This window comes from Rhipicephalus microplus, chromosome 1 (genome assembly GCF_043290135.1).
Source record: "Rhipicephalus microplus isolate Deutch F79 chromosome 1, USDA_Rmic, whole genome shotgun sequence".
Classification (NCBI taxonomy): Eukaryota; Metazoa; Arthropoda; class Arachnida; order Ixodida; family Ixodidae; genus Rhipicephalus; species Rhipicephalus microplus.
Genome location: NC_134700.1, coordinates 166,864,872 through 166,876,929, shown reverse-complemented (window position 1 = coordinate 166,876,929; position 12,058 = coordinate 166,864,872). Strand labels below are relative to the sequence as shown.

The 12,058-nt window shown below is 44.8% G+C and overlaps 1 protein-coding gene across 1 annotated transcript in view; it reads left to right on the top strand.

Moving 5' to 3' along the window:
- The first annotated feature begins 545 nt into the window (after positions 1 to 545).
- The window catches only part of LOC142802427 (intraflagellar transport protein 81 homolog), a 44,661-nt gene continuing 33,148 nt past the window's right edge, over positions 546 to 12,058 (top strand). Inside the window, exons 1-9 of the mRNA XM_075887592.1 lie at positions 546 to 768; positions 3,270 to 3,373; positions 4,035 to 4,215; positions 6,962 to 7,117; positions 8,183 to 8,293; positions 9,715 to 9,799; positions 10,155 to 10,318; positions 10,956 to 11,051; positions 11,903 to 12,043. Coding sequence (XP_075743707.1) covers positions 625 to 768; positions 3,270 to 3,373; positions 4,035 to 4,215; positions 6,962 to 7,117; positions 8,183 to 8,293; positions 9,715 to 9,799; positions 10,155 to 10,318; positions 10,956 to 11,051; positions 11,903 to 12,043 — 1,182 coding nt within the window. The 5' untranslated portion in view covers positions 546 to 624. The remainder of the gene's footprint in view (positions 769 to 3,269; positions 3,374 to 4,034; positions 4,216 to 6,961; positions 7,118 to 8,182; positions 8,294 to 9,714; positions 9,800 to 10,154; positions 10,319 to 10,955; positions 11,052 to 11,902; positions 12,044 to 12,058) is intronic.

The following is a 12,058-nucleotide window of genomic DNA, read 5'->3' as shown; positions in this document are numbered from 1 at the left end:
TGAACTATGGTCCACCAGGATTACCATGCAGGCACTCCTAGGAGGCTGCCATGCGCGGGGTGGAACTCGGCTGCACTGACTCCAAGGTCGCGGGTGGGATCCCGGCCGCGGCCGTCGCATTTTGATGCAAGAGGAATGCTGGAGGCTCAAGTACGAGATGGTCCAAATTTCCGGAGCCCTCCCCTATATATACAGCACGTGTCTCATAATTATATTGTCGTTTTGGCACGTGAAAACCCAACAGCACTGTTCGTTTAGTATAGCCAAAGAAAGAAAACGACAAAGTTAACAGCCCAATATAGCGGCACCAAAACTTATCCGAAAGATAGACGGTATTCAATGTGCGCTACGACGAATTCATTCACTATCAGCATCATCCTCCATGCGGCGCTCAGAGGTAGCGCTCCTAACGACGCGGGGCAACCAACCATCTGAACCCGGCCACCGCTAAGCGTTGCCATGGTTACCGCCAACGTAACCAACAAAGCGTCGCTCCTGGATACACACTCTGGGAGTCGAAATTCCTGCCACGGGACGGTGAAGGGAAAGCGGGCCAGCCGGCCGCTTCGAGCATCGACCGTCGTCGCTTGTCGTTCGTATACCGGGTGCACGAGAGCTGCCACCATGAGTGAGCAATTGAAGTTCATCGTTCAGGAACTGAACAAGGAGCCCTTCAACAAGAAGCTCAACCTCATCAGCTTCGACGCGTTTCGGCCAGACCAGCTACTGCAGGCGTTGAACGACGTCTTCGCCGTGTTGGATCCGAAAGTTTGTACACAGCGTGGCTCGAGGAGTTTGCTAAACATTCTTGCTGCATGCGGCTGCGCGGAGTTAAAGGAGTATTCACACAAACATTTGAAAGCGAGATAACTTGTGGGATATACTTGTGAGGACACACTCTCATCATCTACGATATATAAACGAATAATATAGCCTTTAACATATTCAAAATCGATTTTAAACTGCGTGTCGCACAACTGCAAGCGAAACGCCCCTTTGGTTTGAGTGTTAACCGATCGCCCCCTACGTCACGAGTTGTGTTCGCAGTCAAGATCCTCACGAGAACTTTCTCCTATAGCAGCAAGGTGTGGGAGCTGGCTATAGTTGGTATTCCATATTTTGCACACGGCTGAAGAGCAAAAAAAAAGGCAGACAAAGGGGACAAGGAGGACAAGCTCTCAGTTCCAACTAAAAGTTTATAGCAAAGAATCAAGAATCACATGAATCACATGACATCACAATCATATCAATCAATGTACTAGTGAAGACAAAATAAAACTAAGCAGCACAAAATTTCACGTATAAAAATCACACACCGATGAATTCCTGCAGAAATCTGTTGGCGGACCTACTAAAGAAAAGAGAAGGTCCTAGCATACTTGCATGGTAATATAGGGGCTGACGTGTTTATACATAGACAGTGAATTTTTTTTTTGGGTGGTCACGCATATTTACAACGTCTCAGCGGGCATTATAGCAGCAATTATCCTTGAAAAGAGTTGCCAACGCTGTGCTCGTGTGCACGTGGTTTTGTGTGGCCAGCCTTGTTTACAGAAAAACTACTCTCGGCACCGTCTTACTCAGTGCGCTTTCTGAAACCAAAACTGCGACTTTGCGCTACAAAACAGTCTCCAAAAAATTTAACATGTGCGCTCTCGAGCTAACGAGCTTTCTATTCGTGCTATGTGCGTCGTTACCTACTTATTGTAACAGAAAAAAACAAGGGGCAAAGTTTTTGTGCCTGCAATGTGCTCCTGTAAGGTCTGCTTAATTTTCAGTTTTTGTTAAAAGTATTGTAACTACTTCACTAGCAGCATGAGCATGATAGTTACATAGTTCAACTCATAAAAGTACATCTATTTTTATGAAGACACCACTCCCACATATCAACTGCTGTACATTATGGAATACCCACCACGTAAAGTGATATATAAGAAAATGTCCTTTTTCTGCAACCAATTAACCTTTTTTTTTTCTGCGGGAATTCTACATAACGTTTTTGGTCTACCTAAAAACAAACCACATTTAATCTGAGTCACTTCAAGTTGTTTGCAATTTCGGAGCCAAGTTCACTTTAGTGGCAGTAAAAAAGAAAAATAGAGCAGCAGTGCATAAAGCGCGAGTAATTCTGCAACATCGGCAGGGTAACAAACAATAATTAGCGTCGATTTCGTGAATGTAACATGGCGATCAACTTGTATCACAAAAATACTTATTAAAAGTGGTGAACGCGATAGATGAATGTCCAGGAAATACCCAATAAATAATTTACTAAGACGTATGTGCATACACCCCATTCACGCGTGACACATACCAAGTTATAATATAGTGCTTCCGGTGTCGCGATTCAGCTGGCTGGAGACGGTCAGGTGAACAGGTGTGCTGTATCATAAATAATCATGACTCATTTGTTCATACAAACTACATCTGTCTTACCCAAATGAACTTAACGAAAAAAAAATGGAACCTCTTTATTGTGTGAGTGAATTTCGATTGTTGCAAGCGTCATCGCAATGCATGAAAATGCGCTCGTCAATTTTTTTTAATAATCACAATTATCAAGGTTTAACGTCTCAAAGCCATGACATAATTATGAAATACACTATGGTGGAGGGCTCCGGGAATTTCGATCACCTGAGGTTCTTTAACGTGCACCTAATTATGAGTACACGGGCCTCAAGCATTTGCACCGCCATCGAAAATGAGACCGCCCCGGCCAGGATTCGATTCCACGACCTTCGGCCCAACAGTCGAGTACCATAATTACTAGGTCATCGTGACGGGTAATTTTTCTTTAGAACACGGTGTCGGGCTAGTCGGTTCAACTCTGCAAACGATAACAACGCGAAGCGAGGCAAATCAAACGAGATGTGCAGGAAAGAGCATCACTTGCAAGTGACGCTCGCTCATGCACAACCTGTTTTCTTGATTTGATTGATTTGTGGGGTTTAACGTCCCAAAACCACCATTTGATTATGAGAGACGCCGTAGTGGAGAGCTCCGGAAATTTCGACCACCTGGGGTTCTTTAACGTGCACCCAAATCTGAGCACACGGGCCTACAACATTTCCGCCTCCATTGGAAATGCAGCCACCGCAGCCGGGAATCGAACCAGCGACCTGCGGGTCAGCAGCCGAGTACCTTAGCCACTAGACCACCAAGGCGGGGCATCCTGTTTTCTTCACCTTGCGTTATATTGTCAGCTTTTGCGAAAAATTTTTATTCCAGTATATGCGCGCATCATTGACTTCTAGTTGGATGGTTTGCAGATGAAAGCAGACGTGCGAAATGAGGACCCCGAGCAATTGGCCGTAAGAAGCCTGGCCTTCCTGCGGATACTGAAGTACAGACCTCCACCTGACATCGCAGGCCGGTACGTACGTGGTAGTCCGGAACGATGCGAGCTGTGGAAAAACGCCAATGGCGTCAAAAAAGTATGAAAGTACATGCCAAGTCTTATGCGCGTAGGCACAAATATATTTCAGAAACGAGGAGAAAGGGGGGTACAGACACTTTTTTTCTCTCTCTTTAATCTTGAGCCTGTTCTTACTGATGAGTACAGTACGTAAAAAAAGAAAAAAGAGAGAATAAATACCAGCTAAATTCTAATACGCTACGCATTCGCGAAAATGAAAACGTATTTAGTGTAAACATGCAACGGCGTTCGTATAGCGATGCCAAACATACGCCATTACATACGCAGCTGACCGTTAAAGAGCAGCTTTTATAGAACATTCATCGGCATGCCTCACGGGCCAAAGAAACAGATATACGCGTTGTATCATGCATAATAAGCTTGCCAGATTCAGAAACAAACTCTGGCATGACGTCATGGCGACACAATATTTCGCGCTCTCTGACGTCATCACGTGATTACGATATTTTGCGTCATCGCTCGTTTCCGACGCTGAGGGACGGTCGCCACCGACGGTCAGATTTCTTCCCGTTTGATGAGGAATGTGAGGCTGTCGCCTTAAAAAACTGGGTAACATGAGCAGCCGGTGACACGCGCCACTCGGCCTCTGGTTCCGCAGTGGTTCGTTCCGCCAGGGCCTGGTGTCCGGCGCCAAGGAGGCAGTGCTCCCTCTGCTCGAGTGGTTGTTGCGCGGACTGCCCGAGCTACGGAAGAGAGCCTACCTGGGACGATTCCTGGTCAGGGTCGAGCTGCCGCTCGAACTGGGCGGCGACGTGGACTTGCAAGCACTCTACGCGCAGGTATACGCCACCTATAAGCGTAGCGAGTCGGCTAAGCGTCCGAGTCTACCATTACGCTTTAAATCTACGGGTCTTTTTACAACGAAGCTGTTGATCCTAAAATCCTGGCTCACACCTATATTGGGGGATTGAAAAAGAATTGGATAGCTAGGCTAAAGTATTTAAAATATATAAGAAAGAACATTTTGTGCTTTTGTTTAAAAAGAAAATTTTGGACCAGAACCTATTTTTAATATAAAAAAAGATGGTCGAACTGATTTTTATAGCGAATAAAAAAATAATCTAAAAGATAAAAGAAAATAAACTTGGTTTGGTTAAATGTGATGTCTTGGATCCACAGTTAGTGTGTAAATCTCAATGACTCTGCTATGCAATCTTGAATGCCCTCACACTTTCACCTCGCTGCGCTTGAGGGTGAGTGCACCCAGAGATAGTAAATTTGAAGGTTTTAAATATAATCCGATGACGCGTAACGGTATGTCTATAGAACGCTTTCTTAATGCGGAAAAGCTTCGACAAGTGGTCCGAAGGTGTTATATTGTTCCATCTTCCCTACGATAAGAACCAATCGGGGAGTGCGCCACACCAAAAGCGAGATTGTCACGCGGGCACTTTTAATCACGATCAGGGATGATGCGGATCGTATTTCTTGATCGCAATCAAAAATCATCGCTGCTACCCTCTACAAACTAATCCGGATGGCGCAGACTTTAGTCCTATCACGATCTGGGAGCCAGATTACTATGCGCGGATCAGATAAGGCACGATCGCGATTAAAAGTGTCCGTGTAGCAGCGCGTCATCTAGAACGAGTCTAATCTGGCTAATTGGCCTTGATCGCGATTATAACTGCCCGCGTGACACTGTGTCTACCCTGTGCCATTGTCATCGTATTATTATTATTATTATTATTATTATTATTATTATTATTATTATTATTATTATTATTATTATTATTATTATTATTATCATTATTATTATTATTATTATTATTATTATTATTATTATTATTATTATTATTATTATTATTATTATTATTATTAGTCATAGTAGTAGCAGTAGTAGGAGGAGGATGAGGTGTGACGCGGCCAGAAGGGGGAGTGTATAAATAAATGAATTAAACAAAATTATGTTGACGACTTTTTGTATCAACCGTCATCATCACCATCACTGCAGCTTTACTGTTCCATGATCATTCAGCTAGTTTCACGGTGAAACTAGCTGAATTTATTTTTCTTAACAATAAAGATTTGTTTTTATAAATGTGATATAACAGTGAGGCACATATCTTCACGCACGAACTCCAAGTTGAAATTGAAGTATTTTGAAGCACCTGCAGCTACAACGAATTTATCAATTAGCCAAAATTCGTTAGGTTACTATTTCATTAGCTTAAGAGCAGTTGTTCATACAAAAAAGTCGTTAGACGGGACCATTAATGGAATGGATGGATAGATGCGAAAATTTATTGCTAGTCCTGAGGATTTATTGAATACCAATTTTTCTGAGATAAAACAACAAGCAAGTAACTTGAGAAACCAATAATCGAAATTCAAGGCGCCGATTTGGACGATATCGAAACTGCAGCGCGCCAGGAGCGCAGGAGATGCGCAGCCACTGCGTCACGTCCGGATGGAAGTTCCCGTGACGAGCTCTAACAAAATCACGGTTTCGCTTAAGGGCGTAGCAATGAATGCAATAAGAACAAATTGTGACGTCATATACGACGTAAATAAAGCTATGTAAGCTCACTATTTCATATCCGATATAACGTAACCTAAGAAAACGCGCAATTTGGCCGCTCCAGAGAACGAACCGGTTTTTGTGCCGTTAGTTCTCTAAACACGAATGAAGTAAGCTTTCCCAAAACAACAATTTCAGTAGCCCTCTCTTTAAGCCTGTCGAAATAGCGCGCGCGCCTGGGACCGCGACCTCCGAGCGACGCAGCCTTTGAGCTAAGCCACCCCGTCGTCCTTTCATGCTCCCTACGAAAGATGGGCTGGGTGGTGTTACCTTTCCACTTCAATAGCAATCAACAACAGGCCTCGCACTGAGGGTGATGGTATAGTATGCGCCATCCCGGTGACGGAGACGTCTGGCTCGTCTATTCTCCGCTTCAGCCGCATTAGTCGCCAGCGCTCACGAGCTTTTGCTCTCGGGTAGGACACATGATGAGGGAGGTGATGTTAGAAAATTTGGACTCAATGAGAAGCATGACGGTGACGGTGAGGCCAACGGCAAAAAAAAAAACCCTGTGAGTGTCAATATATAACAGTAAAAAGGCACGTCGCATCCGAACCTGGTCAGGAAAAACAGCAAGTCGCGCGAAGTACACAAGTGGAACGCTTATTCCTTGAATGTGATGTGTTGCGTTTCGGTGTTTCTTCCTTAAACTCTATAACACATGCAGCAATCTTCACACTGTCTACGAGAAGAACCGCCGTGGCGGCTGCCCCCGAGTTTTACTTTCCGAAAGGAAAGGCACGCAGAAATGGCGGTTTTCCTGCGTATACCACGCTGAAAAGAAAAAAAAAAGAGAGAGGAAAACCATTAAACATCACACGCGAAAATATGCACCTCTCCATCCCGGAAAATTGAATGCAACACGGTTGATATGCCCAAAACTCGATCCCCTGGTCAGAAAATCAAATTTGGGTTTATCATTTTCGCGCGAGTTGGTCTAAGGCCAATTTTCGCTTATAGAGTCACGAGCAGTAAAAAGAAGAAAAAAAAGTGGATCCCCGCAGTACGAAGCGGCCATGGAGCAGTTCAAGGAGGCGCACAAGATGGGCGAAGCGCTCAAGGCCAGCGGTCTGAACACTCAGGAACTGCGCAAGGACATCTCCCAGATGGAGCAGGAGCGTGAGCAGCTGACCAAGAAGATTGCGAAGCTTCGACGAAAGGTAAGCACTTCACCGTAAACCGCTTTGCATCCTTAAGGAGGTTTCAAGAAAGCAACACACGCTTTTGCCTAACCAAAATTTGTAAATTGAGGGTTAAGAATGTTTTCCTTCCCTAAATGGCCTTTTGGTTTGCGTAAAGAAGTAATGCTTTATTTTAAAAAACCCTCAGGAGGTACGGATGTTAGTGTTTATTGAAGCACCTGTAGCCCATACGACAGCATGCCAGACTGGGTCCTAAGCGCAGTGTTTTAAATCGTGAAGCAAATACACCAACCAAATCACCTTCTCATGACGTTTGTTACGAGTCCAATGTAAACGAAATAAAGGCGGGAAATTGGGGGGGGGGGGGGTCTTTTGACTACTTTTGATGCGCTATTAGCTCCAATAACAAGGAATATACGCTTAGGTTGTATCTAAAGGTTGAAAAAACGTGAGAACTTAACTGAATTGTGTATTGCTATTACAAGGATTTCTTATTCGCTTGGCATATACATTAGTGATCCTGTCCAGTGCAATAGTGGCTTGCTGTTACGACATACTCTGCTGGTTGACGACATACAGCTGGCGCCCGCCGCCTTGAAGTGAGTGCAAGACGGGATCAAAGAGGGGACACTTGGAAAATTGGCAACTTCTAGCTCTGTTTGTAAATGTTTCTTGCCGCGCACTAGAGTTAAATTCGGCTGCATTGTTCACAGCAGTTCTTAATGCACTTGAAATGTGTTTTTTTTTCACCAAGCCCGAAGCATATGTCCCCCTCAAAGCACACGTATATCCCATTCACTAATTAAGGACGATGTATACAGCATTCGCACAAAGTAACGCGAGCTTTTGCACGCTTCATGGCATGTTGCGAAATAATAACGACGTTGAGGAAATTTTCTTTGACACTATATATCTTGCCGAAGAAGCTAGACCGGAAGCTGCGAGGACGCAGTATGCTGACCCATATATACGGTTATCTCGACAGGGGTAGAAAAGTGTCGATCAACGAAAGTGAATAAAATGAAGAGAAAACAAAAAAAAACGAGACTAATGGCATCAAACGCATGCGCCGATACACCGCAGGTCGAAACTCAGCGCAACAAGGATACCCTGCTCCAGTTGGCCAAGAACCTCCGCGAGGAACAGGACAGAGCGGAGACGCTAGCCCAGCAAAGGAACAGCCTGAGGGACACGGTGAGATTTGAAGCCTTCCACGCATGATCTTGCATCACGCGAACCTGCGAAAGATTCGCAGAGCACAAGTTCAGTAAGCTGCAGAGCTTCAGTAAAACTTGTAGAATCTACAGACGTGGCGGTTGGGTTGAAGGCGCCGTAATTAGGCTGAATGCGATAGCACGCGGGTTCCCTGGAAGTAAGCAGTATGTGAGTGACAGTACTCGGGGTCGGTACGAACACTGTGCTTGATTTACGAAGTACCACTACGACACGACCACGACAACAGCACGATATGATTACGAAGCATGCCGTAATGCTAAAATACGAGACCTAATTATTAGGTCTTCCTGGGTGCACCCGAATCTTTAGGCGCACAGTCGTTCTCGCATTTAGCCTCTGGAGTTACTGCATATGCTACCTTGTTCAGAAGCCATATTGTAACAAATCTATTGTCCTCTATATATAAATACGGCCCCTATGCCTGAAGCTAACCTGCCCCCTCGTGAGTTGCAGCGAAACACCATGGCCGCTAAGCCACCACAGCGGGCAATCTTCAAAACCACTCTCTGCATCACTACTGACGAAGAAGTATATGCATGGCCTGTTCGTAGCGATAATAAGAGTGCACTTCGTTTCCGAATTCGAACCCCGTCGCTAATAGTGGCAACGCATATGCCTTCGCAGTTTACTAAATATATTGCTCATTTTGGCCCTTTATAAACTGTGCAAGAAAGAACGGTTGCGATTTGTACGACTAAATATTGCTCAACTGCCGAAGCGTAGATTCCCATCATTGTAGAGTCTCGGTTTTGATGTGACAAATTTACGAAGAGACAAATAGAGTAAATTCATATTAATATAGAGTCTCAGTTTTGAGGTGACAAATTTATGAAAAGACAAATAGATTGCATGAGAGGTTGTTGAATATGTTATCGGCAATGGTATTTTAATTTTACATGTATTTTTGAGGTCACTACCAAACTGCTCCACCCCAACTAAGTATTTTGTGAGCGAAGTTCAAGTAGTAAACGTACGTATAGCGTGTTGATGATGAAAAAATAAGACAGGGCGTCCATGTATTGTCCCTACTTCTACAATCTTGATCGCAGCTTATCTACACTGGACGCAGCTGGCCATGCCACTCCGAATTCCTATATTTGTTGCAAACCAATAAGCATATCCACCAAGCAATCACAGCGAGCAAGTGCAAGAGTATTTAGGCACATGCATGAGCTCAGACCAGAGCACATCATTCATAATTGGGCCTTGCCATCTAGCTGCACGATATACAAAGTATTGATAGCTGAAATGGTGTCTCCCACGTTGGTGCACTTTTTATAAGGAGTAGGGGCGGAGGGGGACAGGTCGAGAAAATCATTGTCGAATTAATGCGCGCACATTTGGCACTCACATCGATGCATCTTTCTATTAAACTGCAGCTGAACCACTGTGAGCAAAAGATCCACAGGCTAACGCAGCAGCTAAGAGACCTGCAACATTCGGGAACCGGTGCAACACCAGAAGGTACGCGTCTCCACCTTTAAGCTTGTAAAAATCGTGATTATTCTTTACAATGATTGTACTTGCATTTTAAAGGTTGATGTTGAATTCACGAGAATCTATCTTACACAGAACAACTATAACGCGCCTCTATCGTGGTAAAAATGTGTAAGTGGAGAAATAAAAGTTGCCAGCATGCGCAAGAACATGACGCATAATAAAATAATATTATGACAGTACTTCAGAAGCAGTGAGGGTAAAAATAGTAAAACAATAAGCGCGGATATTTTGGGGCTTGGTATTTTGGGAACACTGAATAAATTCGGTGCAAGACCGAAAACCTCCTAAGTTTTCGAGGCATGTTTCAATATGTTCGAAGGCCTGATGAAAAAGCTGGAGGAAGAGGTCCGAGCCAATGGCTACCTGGTGCGAGACAAGCTGCCCAAAGAAATCACCGTTTGTCAGAACGCCATTAAGGACCTGCAGAAGGTGTCCGCAGAACCAGCGATGGGACAGAGCGAAATCAACAGACTGAAGGCAAAGGTATGTGGCCACGCATCGATTGCAGGTATAGGATGATCTCGATTTACAAGCAATGCTTTAATTTTATTGATTCGTGGGGTTCAACGCCACAAAACGACCACATGATTATAAGACGTCGTAGTGGAGGGCTCCGAGAATTTCGACCAACTGGGTTTACTTAACGTGCAACCAAATCTGAGCACACGGGCCTGAAGCATTTTCGTCTCCATCAGAAATGCAGCCGCCGCAGCAGGGATTCGATCCGTGACCTGCGGGTCAGTAGCGGAGTACCTTAGCCACTAGACCACCGCGGCGGGGCAAGCAACATTTTTAGACGATGCCTTCTGGCCAGCACGTTTGCATTATCAATAATTTTAAATGTGTCCAAACCAAATTGAATATAACCTTTTGCGCGTAAAGGTCGTTGTATATAAATCAATTGACTGTGACAGCGCAAGAACATTAAGGGGATGATGAATTTATTTCTGTTGACACTAATGTGTGGGCGATATTGTTTAACATAAGATTTTACAATAGCCTCGATTATCGCATTCTTTCATTCGAGTCCAAAGCAAGAGTGCCCTATATATTATGCAACGAGTATGTTAACCCGCACTGAATATAAGTTGTATATTCATTTGCTGTTCTTTTGACACAGGTACAGACCGAAAACCAGGAAATCAATGCTCTTTATGAGCAGAAGATGCGAAGTCAAGAACAAGCTGATGGCAAGCTGACGCTTTTCAGGCAACAGGTATGTGTGTACATAGACACGTTATTTGGCGTGAATTCCGGCATTTTGCTTCAAGCACAGTTGCATTATTACGGAATGGCGGTGGCAGTATTCATGTATCACGAAAATCGAGAAATAATCGCTCGTTGCAAGTGCACAAAATTAAAGCATATTCGAAGCACTTCTCGAAAAGAAGAAAGTAACAACTTTCTGTGAACAGTGCAGCTCAGCTAGTTCACAGACGCAGACCATTCATTCCCTTGCGCATTCACCAAATACAACTCAAACGTGAAAGCAATCTCCTTTTTCTTTCTCGGTAGACGTATAAGTACCGGTATATTTCTAGACACTGTAGTATAAGGGAGCACGGAACGCAAGCGTTGCCTTCACGTGCCCCACTGCCAAGCACCGTCTTCATTTTCTTCTCTTGAGAACGCGCGCTCTATGGTTTTGTTTGCCCCCCAAAAGAGGGCGCTACAACGGCATCGTGTGGCGTTACGTCACGCCGGAAATTGTGACCTCATGTTGACTCCACAAATTCTGCTATGTGCCGTCATGATGACGTCATATGGTGCCGTTATCACATGATGATATTTTGCATCACTCTTCCCCGACGCCGTGGGACGGTCGCTGCCGACAATCAAATTTCCAGTTCGATCAGGCGCCTAAGGCTTTCGACTAAATACACACACATGTGTAAGTGAGGGTCGTGATCTTCCCCTGCCCCCATGGGCTTAGTGTTGCACTGAAATCCTAGATGACCATCTGCCAAAGTGAGGATTTATGATTCAGCCAACGAAGACGCGGTTGGCAACGTTAACATAACGGCCTGGTGCCTAGGTGTTTGATGCATGTCCTCGTTCACTCCGCAGGCGGCAGTAATCGCACGCAAGAAGGAAGCGGCCGCCGAGACGCTCAACGAGCTGCGCCTGCACGTCTCCCAGCTCGAGGTTCAGCTGCAAGAGAAACAGTCTCTGGTCGCCGGCGGCGAGCAGGTTCTCAAAGGAGACGAGGTATGCGCTGACGCC